The 19,284-nt window shown below is 44.2% G+C and overlaps 1 protein-coding gene across 1 annotated transcript in view; it reads left to right on the top strand.

Moving 5' to 3' along the window:
• The window catches only part of CRIM1 (cysteine rich transmembrane BMP regulator 1), a 198,460-nt gene that overhangs the window by 96,774 nt on the left and 82,402 nt on the right, over window positions 1-19,284 (top strand). Inside the window, exon 5 of the mRNA XM_023516671.1 lies at window positions 14,388-14,509. Within this exon, the coding sequence (XP_023372439.1) occupies window positions 14,388-14,509 (122 nt within the window). The remainder of the gene's footprint in view (window positions 1-14,387; window positions 14,510-19,284) is intronic.

Raw genomic sequence — 19,284 nt, 5'->3', positions numbered from 1 at the left:
TATTAAAGAATCATGATTACTTAAAAATTTTTCTTTAAAAGAAAAAACTTAGGAAATGAAATCAACAAACTGCTGGACTAATGACTAAAGCCTGGATGATCAAAACCACTTAGATTGTGAAAGCTGGGTAATAATACAGTAAAATAGTTCGGCTATTTGGTCTAGTTGAATATCGTTAATTACTTTTTTTAGTCTTAAATATTCCCTACCTAGCAGGAGGACGGAATATTTGGTCAAAGGCTAAATCCATAAGATAAGGATTTACTCTGTCAGACTGCTTTCTAATAGAATGTGGACAACTCCGCCTGTCAGCCTGCCTTGGTCTGTGTGTTAGGGGGAGGGTGATAGGAGCACGGTTCCTACTGCCCCCGTATACCTGCATGAACTACATCAGCCCATGCATGGCTGCTTGCCGCTCCCGGGCCCATATTTATATTTGTTTCTCCCCGTGTATTGCTACATTGCTTTTCCTAAGGTCTCTCTGTCTTCCCCGTCACACTCTTTATTCAGCTCCTCCATCTTCATATTGCCTTTTTCTATATTTTACACTTAATTGTGCATACACAGCATTATTATGAAAAAGAGTTTTAGGTTCTCTGTTCCGAAAATTGGATCAGTTCTCTGTAGGTCTCCTTAACACACACACAAAGATCTAAATTAAATACCTTGTTTTCCTTGTTTGAAACTCAGTTTTCTTTCTTTCCTATAAGACATTGACCTTAGAAGATGATCCCACTCATATCCTGTCCTGTCATAACTGCACCTCCAGAAAAGGAAACAAGATGAAAGGAAGGATGATAGGCCAGCGTGTCTAAAAGATAATGTCCCGTATACAGCCCATGACCAGAGGGAAGGTCGTGACTGTCCTTTACGTTCACTGTTGTGACATCTAGAAATACTTGTGCTCAGATGCTTTAATTCAAAATCATGCTCTCAAGAAAATTCATCTTGTTGGTGCTATGTTACATTATGATAATAGAATCTGAGTGGATTGCTAACACACAGTTTCTTGTGAATAGACATAGACATTTTGAAAAGGAGTTTTCTGAGGTTTCAAAATTCACAGCCTGAAATTGAGTCATACCAGATGAGGCCAGCTGAATGGAATCTTTGGCAGGTTATCCCGTCCCTTCAGAACTTGAGTTAAATCAAAATTAATCTTAACTGCATAGCTGCAATGAGTGAAAACAAGGTACAGATTTGAAAATGTGTAAATCTGCTAAAACAGTTAAATAATTAAATACTCATTGTGGACCTCACAGAAGGCAGAGAATGCCGGGCTTGGTGTGGGCTTTGGTGATGAATAAAATATGGCCCAGGCTTAAAGGATCTCAACACCTCGAAGATACGGCTGATGCCAATTTCAAAAAGGTTCCAGACCTTTGGAAGTTTATAAGAAGGAAACATACACAGAGTAATCTGCCTTCCAGGAAAGAATCAATTAGTAGACTGGCTTTTTTCCAAACTAGAAATCAGGAACCTCAAAAAGTACATACGTTTATTGAACAATGGATGATGGTTTTCCTTATCCCTATTTGGCTGTGGTTTCAAATCTTAAGCCATCTGATTTCTTTCCTACTGAGAACTCAGTATATTTTCTTCTGGTCTGTGATATGCGTCCACTTCTAAGCAATAGACTGAGTAACAGCAACAAGAGTCCTTTAGCATTGTGTTTGCTGAAGTCCTTATCTTTGGGTGGTTGAGCTTTCCAGAGTTCCTCAGTCAACTCCTTATCTCTAGAGCTCTGGTCTCTAATTGTGTTGTTTGAAGCCTTTAGGGAGGGTGTTGGGCCCAGGAGGCTCACACAGGGTCAAGGACTGTCCACACAAGGTGCAGCAGCCCAACCAGACAAATATGTCAAATCCAGAAACTTGTCAAGGGCAACTTGGAACTGTCAGGATCATGTTTGAAGCTCAGGGAGCACGTTTTTTTCTTCTTGGAGACATCAAATAATGTTTGTCATGGGTCCATATGCTTTTAATGTTGTACTTAGCAGTGAAGTTATTTGTCTCGTGCCTATTCAAGCTAACCAGTAGTAACTGTCCCTGAAGATGCATTTTTCAAAAGGCCTTTATCAAATTAAGAGCCTTATACTTAATTATGTTCATCTGCTCCAAGATACTTCTCAAAGATGGTGCTTAACGATTTCTTTTTGTTTCTTTTTAAGATTGATCTGATCTGTTAATAGATTTCTCTAGTTCATTTTTTTGTTGTTGTTCACTTTAATTTGGATAACTTCTCCAGCTGCTTTTGGGGGAATAAATTAAATTATACAATACGTAAAATATGCATTAGCATAGCACAGATTTAAAACATTCCTGACTCTTAACATGCTATCATGGTAGCTTTCTCTTTATTTTTAAACATGCAGAAAAAATTTGGAAATATATTTGAAGCTCTTCTTTCTCAACTAAGAAAAGAACATCTATTCTTTTGCCCTCTGTCACAGTAATTTTTGGCCCAAAAGAGGAAGTCAACTCATGACCAAAAAAGCCAGAGTCTATATTAAACTCTTGATGTTTTTAAAACAAAATAATCATAGGAATTCCATGTTATTATTGGACCTATCCCCAGATTGAAGAAAATATACTTTCCTAGAAGTAAAGCCCTTGCCTACTGGAGATGAACTATCTCCCCAGTTGAGTGTTTGATTTGTCAGTAATGCACTTCAGATGTGTGAGCTCCGCACTTCCAGTACTAGGGCCTGATGTTTTTTGTATTTCACCATGAGTTTGATTTAGTATCTCATCTTATTTTATGTTTGTTTTATCTTTAAAAACAAACAAGGCTCTCACTGAGTGGCTTACAGTTTGGTCTGAGTGGCCCTAGATGTCAGCAGTATATATGCATGGCCCGCTGGCCCAGACGGAGAGAAAGTAACTTAACTGAATACCATTAAGACTTGCAATGCAGTTCAAAAACAGATCCATGGCATGGATAATATTGGCCCTCAGCCGGCTTCCTTACCCACCCTCATTTGTTTATGTCATCGTCTTAACACAGGCAAATAGAAGAATGGCTCTGGACAGTTCTACAGAAATGCTTTGTGATAATAACTTTCACTGCTGATACACAAATCTGAAATGTTAAAGTCCTACCTGTTTTGGAAATACCAAAAGCAAGCCAGTTCCATGGAATATACTTTACTCTCCATTTGCACCCTTGTAAGGTGCATATAAATGATAGGGCTTCTCATCACAGTTGACACAGCTTGCAGAGGGGTCAGGGGCGAAACATATAACTGCACCCTGGAACCCCAAAGAGGTGGAGGCAGCTGGTTGCTCTTGGACTTGCTCAGTCAGTCTGTTGAGAAAGTATCACACAGTTAAGTGCATTGTCAGTGATTCTTCTCTGACTTTCTGTTTGAAGAGGAAACAATCTTCTACTGTCATGGTGCTTGTGACCATGTGATCAAGCTTTGTTTTCCACAGCTAGGTCATGGATTCTTGAGGAGTCTTAGGCCATTTCCCGAGATATTAGATTGTGTTCCTCTTTGAGGGCAAGGAGTTGTGTCCTAGAACAAGCAGATAATGAGTGCTTTCAGCTACATCATATAGACAGTCCACTGCAACAAGTCCTCGCCTCTGAACCTCATAGTGTTCCTGGTTTGTTCAGGAAACAGATATTTTGAGTGTTTATCACGTGCCAGCTATTGGACTACCTGGCAAGCATAAAATGCAGTCACTGCTGTCAAGGAGCATCCAGTCCAGAGGGAAGGCAAATGAGCAGAGGTCATTTGTTCACAGAGCAAAGAGATACTAAATCCCATTTGGCAAACTGTCAGATTTGACTTTTGAGCTGGGTCTTTAAGAATGAGTTAGAGTTCAACAGATGAAGAAAGAAGGACCTTCTAGGCTATGGCAGTCATTGATTTTTTGCCTTTAAAGCGTCTTGCAGCTTAAAGCCTTAGCATTTATCCCACCTATCTTTATAATTCAAGAAAAATGGAGTTTATGACGAGTTGGTTTTTTTCCTCAACCATCCATTGCAAGATTATAGCACTTGTTTACAATGTATGATTTTCTTACTGCTTATAGGTAAAGATGCTTCGTGGTATGGTATGTAAGGCCTCTTATTACCTGGCGTACCTCTTTGGCCATGTCTCTTGCCAGTCCCCACAAATAACCCACAGTCCTCATCTCAACACATACTAATGTGCTTCCGGTGGGCTGAACCATTTGCTCTAACTAAACTAACCATATTCTTTCTTGCCTCTGTAAATTTAGTAGGTTATTTCCTCTACCTGGAATGCCTTCCCTCCATCCTCTCTCTGCCGCACTTGAGGGACACTTCAGAGGCTGCCCATGCCCTACCCCACGACCACTGAGCCCACATTCACACTCGCACAGGTGCAGAGCTTCAGCTTTTTATGTTTGAGCCTCTAGATAGAGAAAGCGACATGGAAGACTTGATCCTTGGGGATGAGGGTGTGCTAGGCATGGAGAGGGACATCAGGGTTGCAGGTGTGGACTGGCAGCTAGGGAATATGTATTTCTCTAGCAGCCATCTGCAACTTGGGTCTCAGCACAGAGGAAGTAAGTAGGGTGAATCACAATTTACATTCGGTAGTGTAGGGGCCGTCTGCAACTTGGAAGCACAGAGGAAGTAAGTAGGGTGAATCACAATTTACATTCAGTAGTGTAGGGGCCAGCTTTGACCAGAAGACGTGTTTTCTTTGATGGTTCCCTTTTTAAAAAAAATCTCTAAATTAATTTAGTCACCAACATTTTAAAAACTAGCATTCTTCACAACATAAAAATGTGGCTTCTCTTGAAGAAATGGAAGATATAGCACCATAGAATTTATGTTTCTGATGAGTAGCAATGCCCTCTGAGACATCAAAAACCCTCTTCGGTGTCTGCAGTCCAGCCCCCATCTACTCTTTTAAGATCTCTGCCTGACTCCTCTAGACGTTTAGGTTTCCCAGCTCTGGCTTTAAATAACTTGGTAACAGGTATAGAAGGTGGATAAAGAGGCAGGAAATATGAAGACATTAGGAAGACGGTAGTTTGGGTGAACACTACAGTTTGGGGCTGCATTCGTTCAAGAGGTGCAGTCAGGAGGAGGCACAGGCTGGGGAGAAAAGGGAAGGGCCTGGGGCATAGATGTCTCAGTGAGGCTGAGGTCTCAGCATGATGAGTGGGCTGGGGAGAACTGGAAGGATGGACCCTTGTGATCAGTGGGCAGGATGACCGAGAGTTGTGGCATAGGAGTGAATCTCTGAAGTCGAGGAGGCAGCAAGGATCACTAGATCCCAAAAGATCAAGTGAGACCAGAGTGTTGATAATGCATGGTCCACGTGGATCCTGAAGCCTCTCAAATTTTAATCATATAAAATAGCTAACAGGTGTCCAGGGCTTCTGTGTTCCAGGCACTGTCCCAGGTGCTATTCATATATCAGTTCATTTAATCCACATAGCAACCATATGACATATGGGTACTTTAATCCCCCCTACTTCGTGTATAATACAGTTGAGGCTTAGAGAGATTAAATAAGTTACCCAAGGTCACATAGCTTCTAGGTGGCCAGAACTTGAGCCCAAGATTGCCTGATGTCAGAGCACATTCTCCAAACTCCAGACCTCTACCCACAGAGGAATCGGGTGGGAGATGAAGCCACAGGAAGGGAGGTTTGCATGAGAGAGGAGAAGAAAATAACAGCGTGGGAGTCGGCTGCCTTGGAGAAGGTGCACATCCTTCCCAGCCCTGCTCAGTAGTGAGGGTGGGGCATTTGCAGTCTCCCTGGAGGAGATGGCTACAAGGAAATGTTGTCTTTAGGGGAAAGCCAAGTCAGCAGTGTCTGTGTGAGGATGTGCACTCCCCGAGGGTGGGAGACCACTCATCACGCACTCTGCACTGATGACAAGGATGAGAGGCTGGGAATTAACTGCCCACAGGCCTGTGATGGTCTGGACGCCTGAAGGAGCATCGGCAACCCAGGCAGTGGAAGCTGTGCTCAGGTTCCTTGAAGTCTGTTCCTCAGGTGCTCCAAAGATTCAGGTTTAGGTAGAAGGTCAGTCTAGTCTAGTTCTTTGTGTGCTCCAGGAGGAGACTGAATAATCTGTATCCTCTTATATTCTAATTTATGATTATTTATCTGACTCTTCCCCAAACCAAATTCCCTAAACTAAGGGCCCGGGCCCTATGTGCCCTCACCCAGCACAGCTCCTGGTATGTGATATGGTGCATGTTTCCTTATTTCAAATAGGAAAGAAGTACACGTTTATGAACAAGCTGATTCCAAGTTCCAAAGCATCTATTTGTAATGCAGTTGGCAATTCCAGGCTCTGAATTGGGACTACCTTATGTTGGAGTATTAAAAGTTATGCTCCACGTCGAAGCCAAGTCTTCTCCTTCCAGAGTGTGACGTGCCAGTTCCCTGCTTTCTCAGTTTTCCTATCCTGCTTTCCCTGCCTCTCTCACTGCTATCCCATCCTGCTCTCTAGGGCTGTCCCACCAGCCGTGAAAGCAGACACCTCTGTCTTCCCCCAGACCTAAGGAAGTGAAGGCAGGGAGCCTTTCGTTCCTGGGACTTGGTCAGCTCTCGCTACTCCATACTGAAGTGTTGAGCCGGTCTGAGTGGTCTGGGATGCCTGCCAGATCCCAGCTCTAACATTTTCAACAGCGGCCGGGCCCTGGGATTATCTTCCGCTGTGTTTCTGTGCCTCTGGTGCTCCTGCGGCCGGGATTGAGTCCCTTCAAAACTGCCCCAACTCTCTGTGTCAGCCAGTCACATCCGGGTGGTAATTTGTGGAAAGTACCATGGCTTTCTCTTCACCACACCTCCTTACTCTGGGGCATAGTCCTAGAAGATAATTTTATAATTCTTACAGGAACCATGTGAACTTATCACCTTCTATAGTCCCACAATTTATACCACTTCTCTTTTCAACTTAGCACCTTAAGACAAGTTTCCTGGGTCACATGCCAGTCTCAAGGTGCTAACTAAAAACACCCATCCCTTGACAAAGCCAGGGACAGAAGCCCTATCGTGACTCCTTTATCATTATTTATTTATTTTTGAGACAGTCTCACTATGTCACCCTGAGTAGAGTGTTGTGGCGTCACAGTTCACAGCAACCTCAAACTCTTGGGCTTAAGCGATTCTCTTGCCTCAGCCTCCCAAGTATCTGGGACTACAGGCGCCCACCACAACACCCGGCTATTTTTTGGTTGCAGTTGTCATTGTTGTTTAGCAGGCCCTGAGCCAGGCTTGAACCTGCCATCCTTGGTGTATGTGGCTGGTGCCCTACTCACTGAGCTACGGGCACTACTTGAGCCATGACTTCTTTATCATTAATAAGAAATGCAAAAGACTTGGCCTCAATTTCCTTCCCTATACGGGAGCATATCCTTTCCATTCCTCCCCCCAGACAAAAATAAAGTGTAACAAGAACAACGACAGCAAAAAGCGCAGTGTTTCTGCTCACCTCTGAAGAGGGGTGAGGAATGCTCGGTTTCTGGTTAACAGGTAGCAGCTTGCTGTAGACAGGAGAGGGGCGGCTGCCAGGAGAAGAGCGTGATCCTCAGAGCCAGGCCACACTTGCCGAGGCTAAAGCCCATTTCAGTGCTTGAGACAAGGAAATGTAAGGGGATCATGCCGGAAATAAGCTAGAGAAAGGGGAAGAAGGGTGAGGGAGATATTTAGAGAATGGTAAATCTCTGACGGTGAGACACGAGGAAAACTGTGGAGGCAAAGGGACTTCGATAGGGAGGAGTTGTTGTCCGTGGGACGGTTGGACCCTCAGGTGGGAAGCTTCTTCTTAGATACATTTTTGCAGTCTTTTTTCCTAAACTTGCACATTCCTGGAAAGAGGAAAGAAATTTAACCAGCAGAAAGATACTGCATCAAATTGAATTAAACCCAAAGCTACTTTTTATGGAATAGAGCAGTGTTTTAGGTGTCATTATAATTCCCATCCCTGATAAGCCCTTTCGTTAATACACTGTGGAATCCTAATCACACAAGTGCTTTGCCATTTTAATTCCTCGTTTATCCTCCTCTCCTGACTAATAGAAACCCCCGTCCCTGTAAATGGTAGTTTTTGAGTGATGGATGGTGACGTTTCTCTTTTTAAAGGGCTCAAGCACTCAGTTTCCACGTGGAGTAAATCCGGTATGGGAAGAAATAGTTTCCAGAGGGCCTCACTGACTTGTTCTCCAGGATACAGGCACAGATAAAGATCTGCTGGGGGAAGGTGGAGAGTCTGATGACTTGCTGCTTCTGCGTTTCCTCCTCGGCAGAAGGAGCTCACTGGAGGGGAATGTTAGGATAACATCTGTGCTGTGCAGCCAGGGGCAGGTTTCCGGGGCATTCCTGTGCTGGCCCAAAGGACTGTGGGCGTGGCAAGGAGAACCCCTCTCCTGCCACGCCCACAGATGAAGCCTCCTTTAGCGTCATCCTTTAAAGTTTCTCCGTTTATTCTGGTAAAAGAAACTCTTAGTTCTTTAATTTAGTTACGAAGGAGCCACGTGCGCCTAGTGACAAGGAGCCACGAGCAACCAGAGTGTTCTTCTCTTGCATTGCTTAGTCTTCCATAGTAGGAAAAAAATAAGTCACAGATATGAACGATTCTTCACCCCCAGGAGACACAAAAAAGTCACCAGCAAGGCTCCAGGGCAAAGGTTCCGTGTTGAGCTGGGCCTGATGGTTGGAGAGGAGGAGGGGGGGTTGAGTCTGGGGCGTAAGATCAGGAATGTGCCCCTAGGACAGGGCACAGCCAAAGAGAAGCAACAGAAGAGGTAATAGGGTGGGAATGCCAAGAATAGAAGCAGAGGATTTTACAGTTAGAAGAACATTTCTTAGGATCCACCATCTCTGCTTTATGGATGAGAAAACTCAGCCTCCAGGAATTTGAGTGGCTTGCTTGTGTCACACATTTTTCTGGAAGATGATGCTATCGGATAGGTAAATAAGAAAGTTGTACTTTTCTTCCCACGTGGTGTCTTTCAGTCCTACACTGTGGTATTCAGGCAGGAAGGAGTCTTTGAAAATGATGGAGAGCAAGTACTAACAACCATCATCCTCATTAAAATGTTAAAACCAGTTGTACTTGTTTTTTCCCAGTGGTAAGTGCAAATTAAGCTATGACCACCCAGACCCTGCACATCTGAGCACGAGGAGGTCCTCAGAAATTGGATTCTAGATTCCCTTTGGTGAAATCTTCTAGAGGGCTTATTCTGGAGCCCCTCCCCAAACTTGCAGAAAAAACGCTGCTTGAGTATGGTACCCTGGTGTATGCATTTTAAACAAATTTCATAGACTTTCTTTTCACATATTAATTTTGAAAGGCATTGCATCTGTAAGATCTCAGTGTAAAATGTATAAAAATAAAAAGCATAAAAACAATGCATGCTATGACCCCTGACTTACTAGCTATGGAAAATAATGTTTATTCTGGATTATTATTTGGATTCCTTTATCATTCTTTATTATTATTATCACTTATAAGACAAGACATTCCCCCCACACACACAGGATTCCACAAGAGAATCAGTACGATTTTTATTTATGAGCAAGTTTACTGTACAAATTAGATATCATCAGAGAAGGGAGAATTAATTCTGGATTTTTTTTTGGTGGGGGGGACCATGGAAGGCCTTGTAGAGTGGGTGGTCTTAAGGACTATGGGGAATCCACCCAGGCAAAGGAGAGGCAGGGCCCTGAGGCTGGGTGGCAGGAATAGTGAGGGGTGGGGGCAGGGGAATGCAGTGAATGGCAGGCCACAGTTGTCCCTGTAGAGTATAGGTTGTATGGAGGAAGCGGTAGAACGTGAAAACTAAAAGACAGGTAGAGACCAGACTGGGGAGCATCTTGTAAGTTATGCCCAGGAGCTAGGACACTGACCCTTTGGCCTGCCTGGGATTGTCTGTGTAGGACAGGAAGGGAGGGAGTTAGTGTGTACCCCTGCCTTTCAGTGCAGGGAGCCAGCAGCCTGGGCCTTCTAAGGAGGTGAGTGCCCTTTAGGGGTTTAGATGGTTTTTGAGTACCGTTGTCATCGTGCTCAGGCACTCTGATGCCCCAGATGAATCCGTTACCTGCTTAAGGAAAAAAAGACAGCTTAACCAAGTCCCACCTGGCTGCAGCTGTGATTACATTATGCAAAAATGTATTAATACAGTGTCTTGATTGATTATTATCTTAATACTGAGGATAACAGTAGAGGCTTGATTTTTTTTTCTGGTAACTTGCAAATGCAGGTTGCTTCTTGTTTGAAGTTAAAAAGCCCTTGGCCCACCTACTGTATAATGCCATGTATGTGAACTGTCCCGAATAGGCAAGTCTATAGAGAAAGAACATAAATTAAAGGTTGTTGGGGCATCAGAGAGGGGAAGGGAGTGACTGTGAGTAGGCACAGTGCTTCTTTTCAAGGTAATGAAAATATTCTGAAACTAGGCATTAGTGATGGTTGTACAACCTTGTGAATGTAAAATCATTGAATTATAATGCACACTGTACTTTAAAAGGGTGCGTGTTAGGATACGTGAATTATATCTCAGTAAAGCTGTTCTTTTTTCAAGCCCTGAGAACTTCTGCTCAAGGTGTCATGTAAATTGCCGTGCCTGGGTGGACTTGCTGAGCTCACAACATAGAAGTCTCAGTGCTGTGCTTGTCACTTTCGTTGGCATTTTTGTTTTGTTTCTTTAATGTCCCACCCCTCTTCATCTCCAGCACTGTTTCATTTAAGAAATATTTACACGATGACTGTATGTGGTAGATACAAAAAGAGCTTATGGGAAGAGAAGTACTCAGGTCCACTACCAAACACAGTGAGAGGAGAGCTGTTAAGAAAAGAGCGGTGTTTGGGGGCTCAGAGAAGGAACCGTTAATGTGAGATTGGCCTAGAAGGACAGGCAGGCCCAGGGACATGCAGGAGTGGCAGGGCGGGTGGTGCAGACATGGGGAAGGGAGGGCTTATTGGAGAATAAGAGAATGACAGTAGCATAGAAAAATGAAGGGGACCACCGGAAGACGGAATTGGTAATTGGAGATGTGGACTCCAGAGTGGGGCATGCAAGGCTGAGAAGGTCACATAGGAAGTGAGGAGTAATTGAAGATTTTTGACCATGAAAGTCTAGGAGCCGAGCCTTAGGATGGGTGGGGGGTGGCTTGGGAGAGGGAGAGACTTGGGTGGCACCAGACTAGACCTGGAGACTGGGGAGGAGGCTGCAGAGGTGAGGGGTAGGTGGTGACGCCAGCTTCATGAGGCGTTTCCTGTGTTGGTTCGTCTGCCCCCGTCCGTCTGCTCGCCTTTCCTGTGCTTGCTCCTTCTCCAGGGATTGAGGTAAAGGGTAAGGAGATGATGGGGGTGTGGAGAATGGAAACGAGGAGAAGGAAGGTGCCGTTTACTTCAGTTCTGCCGCTGAGCGTTTCCTCTTCATGACTCAATGGAAGGGAATCCAGTCTCTCCTAGTGGAAAACACGGAGAACAGGAAGCTCTATTTAATTTCTGGTCATTTGATTCAACTGTATGCTTTCCCTGTTCCCCTCTGTAAAAGGAAAGAATACCTACCTGCAGTGGACACATACCAGAGACCCCAGAATAGTCTTGCTGCTGTTAAACTACCTGGGGCTCATGTAGTCTGTAGCTAGAACACATTTACTGGGCAAATACGGATCATCATGGGGCCCCTTTTGTTACCTGCCAGAGTGAAAGCAGACATACCTATCAGAAGGTAACTCATGTGACTTGTATTATGTTGAACTGTCAGGAAGGGCTGTTTGTCTCTCTAACTTGCAAAAATGGTGGTTTCATGAGTTTTTAAATTAATAGAAAGCTACCAGATAGATATCTGACCAGAGCCTAGATTTTCACCTTTTGTGGTTCTTTCATAAGCTGCTTCTTCATTAAGAGGCTAATTTCAGGTTCAGGGGAAGCTGTGAGAAGTGAAAAGATGGCAGCTGACAGAGAGGGCTTGCAGGGGAGAAGCAGATGGGGGGCAGGGGCCAGGAGTGCCCAACTCCCCAGGACCGGGGCTCTGAATCCTCAGCTCCTTCTTACGCAGTCATGGCAAGTTTAGAAGCCGAATTTGTATGTGGAGCGTTCTCCTTTCCTAGGTGGATTAATAGGCACTTGTGTGCAGTTTTAGATCTTCTGCAATATGCTGGAGCCGACCTGCAATTGTCTGTGGGAAAATCATAGAGATACTTAAATATTGGGAAAGTAGTTGAGAGTAAAAGGGAAAGCAGGCTTAGGGCAGACTCAGTCTGAATTAGTTCACACATGTTTAGTGAAGGTCACTGAAGTGTTGACGGACGACACCCAGGCAGGTATTTTTTGGTTGATCATATACTCCTTGGTGTTTAGGACGATTGCCTGGAACACGTAGGCAAGAATGTGAATTGTAGAAGATGCGTAAGAAGGGGTCGATCTGCCGTCCTCATGGGATGTGTTTTCTGTAACCACATCTGGATGTTGGAATCAGGGTGTGGCCTCTCAGTACTCTAGCCCCATTCATCTATAAACTCTTAGGAGTCTATAAGTTAGAAAGAGTACCTTGTGCCATAAACGTAAACAGTATAATCGCACAGCAATATGACGTGTGCTTACAACTGCAGTAGCTGGGCACACAAGCATGAGAGAGAATGGGCTGATCTTACCAGGCACTAAAAGGCCGGCTCACAGGTACTCCGCCCTGCAGGAATATAGACTTTGAATTGAGAGCATCCAGCTCTGCTCACACAAAACAGGCAAACTTCCATTTTAAACCATAGGCAGAAATACTATTGCAGCAAAACTTTACTTGTCCAACACTCTCTCCTCTGAGAAATCTGATTGTCACCTCATGTGAAAGAACCCTGAAAGGGCCTGCCTTGGGGTGGGGGTAAGTGGGTCATTCATATCTTGCCAGTGGCTTGAGTAGTCTTTGGAGCAAATTTTTTTTTTTTTTTTTTTTTGAGACAAGAGTCTTTGTCACTCTCGGTAGATGCTGTGCTGTCATAACTCACAGCAACCTCAAACTCTTATGCTCAGGCAATTCCCTTGTCTCAGCCTCCCAAGTAGCTGGGACTACAGGTACCCGCCACAATGCCCAGCTATTTTTTGAGATGAGGTTTCACTCTGGCTTAGGCTGATCTCAAACCTGTGAGCTCGGGCAGTCCACCTGCCGCGGCCTCCCAGAGTGCTAGGATTGGTGCAGATTTTAACTTGAATTCGTTTTCTTTCTAGTTCCATAGCTAATTATAAATGTAATTAGATCTCTGGGCCTTTGAGGTACTTGTGGACTATAAGCATATTTTAATTTATTAAAGACCCAAAGAACAATAGGTGAACAAACCAATTACTTAAATAAGAGGAGGGGAAAACAGAATCAGTGCATTAATGGTTCTTCCCTGCTGGGAATGTCACTTCCCCTCTCTTTGGCCCTTACTGTACATAAATACCCAGATAATTCCTGCCCGGATGTCTGTTTTTAGGATGCCTTTGGTTTTCACTCCTGTAACCTGGGAACTCCCTCTTCATCCTCTCCACCCTCTGACCCCTACTGCTCTCCCCAGGGGAGTCCAGGGCACAGGCCTGGCGGCTTCTCCCATGTGCTGTCTTAGGTGTACCTGTGGACACACAGCTGTCCTGAGTTCCTCATTTCCAGCCTCCTGTTTATAACATTTTGTCTCCTCTTATTTTACCTGCCCCTGTTCCCCAGGTCTCTATGTTTAGGCCAGTTTTGTAGCAATGTTGAAGTTAAGGGTGAGAGCACAGCTCAGCCAGCTTGCAGTTCATTGAACACTCCATCCATGCAGTTAGACGATCCAAAAAGTTAAGACCCTCAACTTCCAGATAATTGTCATAAAGTCCATCTGCTGAAGATTGTACCCTCTCTTTATTAAGAGTTCTGTCTTCAATTTCTTCCATTGTATACAGTTATAAATTACGTGTTGCTCAAGATGAGGCTGCTACTAGAGACAGTCACACTGATAACCTGGTAACTTAATCATCGAAACAAGAGCCAAAAAATCTCCGAGAAACACCTCCACATCAGTAGCCGCAAAGCAGCACCAGGGGCACTTCCACCCAGGAGTGCTGGTTCTGTGTTGTTCTGCCGTAAACCATGGGAGCAGCATCAATTTGCAGACTAACTCAATGTATGCATTCTGAGTCAGCCAGAAAATGTTTGTACTGTGCTCAATTCCAGTCCGCTTGAGTAAGAAATGATGTAATTAGTTTTAGAAATACTTCTGTCAGAATCATTAAAGTTAAATATTGGGGCACACGTAAAGTAGACAAGCCCAGACTCCTCCCGCTCCCCATTTCCCTGCAACACAGATAAACGGGCCGAGGTTGTACAGAGCAGATACTTTGCCTCAGCCACTGCCACCGTTTGTGGTCTCCCGACTTCTATGTTGTTGTTTATTCATGGGGTTTTCCTTCCCTTTTCTTTGGTTTCAGATGCGAGTGTCTCTCTGGCTTATGTGGTTTCCCCGTGTGTGAGGTGGGATCCACTCCCCGCATAGTCTCTCGTGGAGATGGGACACCTGGAAAGTGCTGTGATGTCTTTGAATGTGTTAATGGTACGTGGGGTTTCTCTTGTTCTCAGAGAGTGTACATTGTGGAGGAGGAGGAGGGAGGGTTCAATTTAGCTGCTTCTGCCTTTTACAAAGCAGGGAATACACTCAGGGACTTGCTGAAAGGCCCTCGGAGAGGGTTGCCTAGGATCTGAAAGGGCAGTCAAGACAGGCTGGGAATGAGCCATCATTCCGCCCATTAGAAAGAGAATGTCGGAAATGCAACAGCAGGTTGCACGCAGCTATCATCCTCTGCTGTGTTTCCGAAGTTCAGAAATCCTGTGATTTTAGGAAAAGGATCCTGGAGCTATGACCACACTCCTCCTGCTGTGTGACTCAGCAGCCTGTCCCCTGGCTGTCAGGAGGGGATCTGACTAAAACCAGGTTGGAGCTGCCACCCTTTGGGATGGGAACAACATTGCTCATCTAGTTTAGCGTTTCTCTGCTTGGAAAGAACTCCTTTGACTGTGGTGGTGGTGGTCATTGGTCTTGGCCTGTTTTAGGCTTGACCCTGGAGGCCCAGAAATAGCATTCTTCGGTCACAAGATTGCTTCAGAACTAATCTGCCTCTCCTTTTCACCTTTCATGGGGAAGCTTGGTGTTTGGTGACGTGGCATTTACTGAATTTAGTTACTAGTGGTGGGAATGCTTCTTCACCAGAACATTCAGGAAAGATAAAAGAATACTCAAACCAGTTAGATGACAACAGTTGTACAGAGCTTAGTCTAGACACACACAGGAAAAGTGGAGATGAATTTGGATATATACACCAAAATTACACCTTCAGAATTATCCATATCAACTACTGCCTGTAAGAATTCAGCCTTCAGAAGGTTTCCTGCCCTCCTGCCAAGGCCCCTCCCACCCCATAAGGAAAGCTTATGTTGAAGTTGAGTCCCACTTGGTTATGCCCTCAGACTTCTACTCCAGTGGCCACCTGTTGTGTGTGCCTTTGAAGGCAATGCTTCGCACTATGGCTTTGTGGTTGAGGGAGAGGACAGATAGAACCTCACCTTGAAAATTGGTTCTTCCACTTAACAGCTGTGTTACTTTGAGGAAATCTCTTGATCCTCCTGGGCCTTAGTTTCTACATCTGTAAAATGTAGTGAATAGCAGTCAGTTAAATGAGCTATTATTATGTGAAGCACCTGGAACGGAAACAGTCTTTAGGATCCTGTGCGCCCTCCTTCCATCACATTCAGAGACAGTTTGGGGCGTGGGCGAGGGGACAGTCGGTTGGACTTCCTGACTTAGAGACTTTATACAGACAGCATATAGGAAAGACTGTGGGGAAAGCTCCACGTGCTTAATTTGCCTCTCATTGCTTCTCCCACCTCCGTTGTCGTTTGGCCAGCAGTAATGCCTGTTAAATAGCAGCAGATGACCAGGCAGACCTTTCTCTGGCACCGCTGCAGTTTAGTTTATTGTAGGCAATACTCTGTGACTACTCAGCTTGGACCATTTGAGATAGAAATAGTCACTGCTTAGGTTTCCGGCTTCTCGGACGTGCTTCCTTCTAATACTCATTGCTCTGTAAGTGTTTCTTCTCATCCTGTCTCTGCTCTAGAATGTGAACTGTCCATCACGGTCATCTTTGTGTGGGTTTACCCTTTATCGGCCTCACAGAGGGCACCTGGGCATTGTTAAGTGAGTGATCTGATGCTGTCACCTTAGTTCCCTCTGAAGGGGTCTGTTCAATACCAGCCCGTGGAAGGGTGACTTTCTAGGAATCCTCCATCTTTTACTGTGCTTTAGTCATAAGTCATTTGTCTGCTGGAAATACCACTTCTGTAGGTGGTTCTAAGATATGCTGTTGTTATTTTCCCCGGTTACTTATTTTTTTTATTAACTCATATATACGTGGATCATGAATACATCTATGACTTTGTGGGGTTCACTGTGTTGATTACAAGGTGCTCACAGGTGAGTCCCTTTCTTCTCACCTTGCCACTTGGTTCTAGAAACTCGAGTGTCATGCTTCTCTTCTTGGGCCATTGATTTTCCTTCTCACTCCAATCTGATGTGTCTCAGGCTGCTAATAGCTGCCCCCTGCACCCCACCCCTCCCCCTCGGTGGCCTTGGATCACTCTTCAGAGCCCGACCCTGTTTACAGCCACTTTGTGCAGAGCCCTGACTTTAAGAGTAGGATTTGCCGTCTGCCAAGAGAAAACGTGGAGTCAGCAAAGCGTAGTTACTGCATTTCTGGAAGTTGCGTCTTTCTTGTCACCATAGACTTGTCGGGGGATCTTTGCTTTGTTTCTTGTCTGGCTGTGGGGTCTCTGTTGTTGTGTTAGTCACTCAGTGGTAGAAAGAACTGGAAACTAATGAGGATTCAGGATCCTACAGAATGTTTTTAAGACCATTCTGTCTCAAAGCTTATATTTTGCTTTTGACATATATATGTACATATTCACATATGCAAACATGTATTTATATATATATAAAAATATATTTGCGAGCAGTGCCTGTGGCTCAGTGTGTAGGGCCCTGGCCCCATATACCAAGGGTGGCAGGTTCGAACCCGGCCCCGGCCAAACAACAACAATAAAAAAAAAAATAGACGGGCATTGTGGCAGGACACTGAGGCAAGAGAATCACCTAAGCCCAAGAGCTGGAGGATGTTGTGAGCTATGATGCCACAACACTCTACCAAGGGCGACAAAGTGAGACTCTGTCTCTAAAAAAATAATAATAATAAAATATATTTGCCACCCAGTGTCCTGGAGGAATCTTACTATTGTTATAATGTCACCAGTAGAAGATACTGCATATCAAATATTCATTATCATCACTTAGAAAAGCAGAGGTCTGTTTTTATACGTATACGTGTGTACATACTTTTACGTATATGTATATACATATACCCATACCTGTACCAGGAACCTCTGTCAGCTGACCACCCAAGGGACTGTAACAAACTGGTCAGCCTACGGAGGTGGTCACCATAAGGAACTAGGCCTGCTGTACTGTATATGTGGTGCATGTCCAGTCTGTGAAAGTTAGGGAGGTGGTCAGTGTAGGGAGGTCCACCGTGGAGATTCTGCCATGTGTGTATATAGACTTATCTACAGAGAATTTGAAGCAGCTTTACAGTGAGAACAGATTCAATAACATAGTAGTGAAATATTAATGAGAAAAGAGAATCACAGCCACAGAGTTGTAAGAAAAAGTGGAAAGTGAAAATCAAACAGAGAGTACCCACAGGTATGCCAGCCATAAGTGTCTGTGTAGTTGCCAGAGTTAAACATCAGATTAGGCCCCCAGCTTCCTGGCCATCGAAGTGAAAAAGGAGATAAGATCAAATATATGATTCTTGTTTTCCGAGAAAAAGAGCTTTCTGCCAGAGCACCTCTCTTTCTAAAGGAGATTGCTCATATGGAAGTGAAAAAAAGTGCTGGGTCCTGAAGCTGATCTTGCGCTCAGTGGCTTTAACTCCACAAATGCAAAAGCAGGTTTCCCATGGTAGTGCTTCTCAACTAAACACAAAAGCAAATATTAAAATGCAGCTCCATGAAAGCCGTTCCCAACGATCGGATTGACACCGCAGGCTCTAGCTGCCTAGAGCATTGTCTCTCAATCTGAGGAATTCTCAATATGGCAGAATGGACTCAAAGACCCCAGTTCAGGAGACAGTGGGTTAGATGTTAATATAACTGACCCTGCGTGCAGAAATGGTGATTGTATGGCAGCGCACAGTTACGCTGCCGTCCACACGAGCATGGTATTCTTTAAGATAACCATTAAAGTGAAAACACAAGATTTAAAAATGTTCACACAGAATTGGAAAACTCCTGAGTTTTTGAAAATACTAGCCTGGATGGAAAGACAGAACATTCTCAATATATATTATTTCTCTTTGCAGTTGTTGTTTTGTTCTGTTTTTGTTTTTTTGTGAAGGGATCGGAGACCTACAATTCAGATATGACAGTTTGTTCTGTGACTTACATTCTCTGACAAGAGACCAAAGTAGGACTTGTGAGATGCACTGGCTGAGAACCCTGCTGTTGAGGGACCACAGGAGCAGGTGGCGTGATTGAGTTCCTTTTATGTAAACTTAGAAGTTGTCAAAATCATAGCCTAGAAGCATGACCTCCCAAACAGTGTTTGAAAAATCCTATACCTCTTTGAAGAAACAGTTCTATATCTGCTGTGGCCCATAAATAAATGTTTTGTCAGTGATCAGCTAGAGCGGGGGGTGGGGAGGGCTCTACTTTTAGATAGCTATGTCTTCCCCATTTTATCACAGGACCACCTATTTTCTGACACACGGCCCACCTCTCTTATTCCAGAAAGCATTTGGTTTGAAATCCTAGGCAAAGAATGTGGAAGTGAAGATTTGATTTCTTAGATGTGATTGGTTATCCAATGTCTATGCACAAACCTCTGGGTAAAATAGAATATCTTGGTTAAAGTGTTGTGAGCAGTAACTGATTCTTCTGGTGTGACTTAACTTACAAAATGTTCCCCAAGTAAATGAATTAGTCTGCAATATTATATTGCTGGCTGTAAGCCAGGTGAAACACCAGAAATATTTTCAGCTTTATAGCATTTAACATCATAATGTTAAATTATGATAACATAGTTAGCAGAACTAGGTATATGCTGAGGCTACTTCACATTCACAGCTCTAAGCATCAGGATAAAAGAGAAGTATCTTCCCCTTCCCAGTAGTCCCAGGACCAGTGGTAGATGGGGCAAGGTAGGAGTGTCTCTTGTATGGGACAGGACTAGCCAAAGGCAATTTCAGGTAGTGATGAAGTAAGTTCAGACAAAGGGAGCAG

The sequence above is a fragment of the Otolemur garnettii genome, unplaced genomic scaffold, assembly GCF_000181295.1.
Source record: "Otolemur garnettii isolate 467f Iridium unplaced genomic scaffold, OtoGar3 scaffold00095, whole genome shotgun sequence".
Taxonomy (NCBI): Eukaryota; Metazoa; Chordata; class Mammalia; order Primates; family Galagidae; genus Otolemur; species Otolemur garnettii.
The sequence above is the reverse complement of the archived record's forward strand: the minus strand, read 5'-3'. Positions and strand labels throughout refer to the sequence as shown.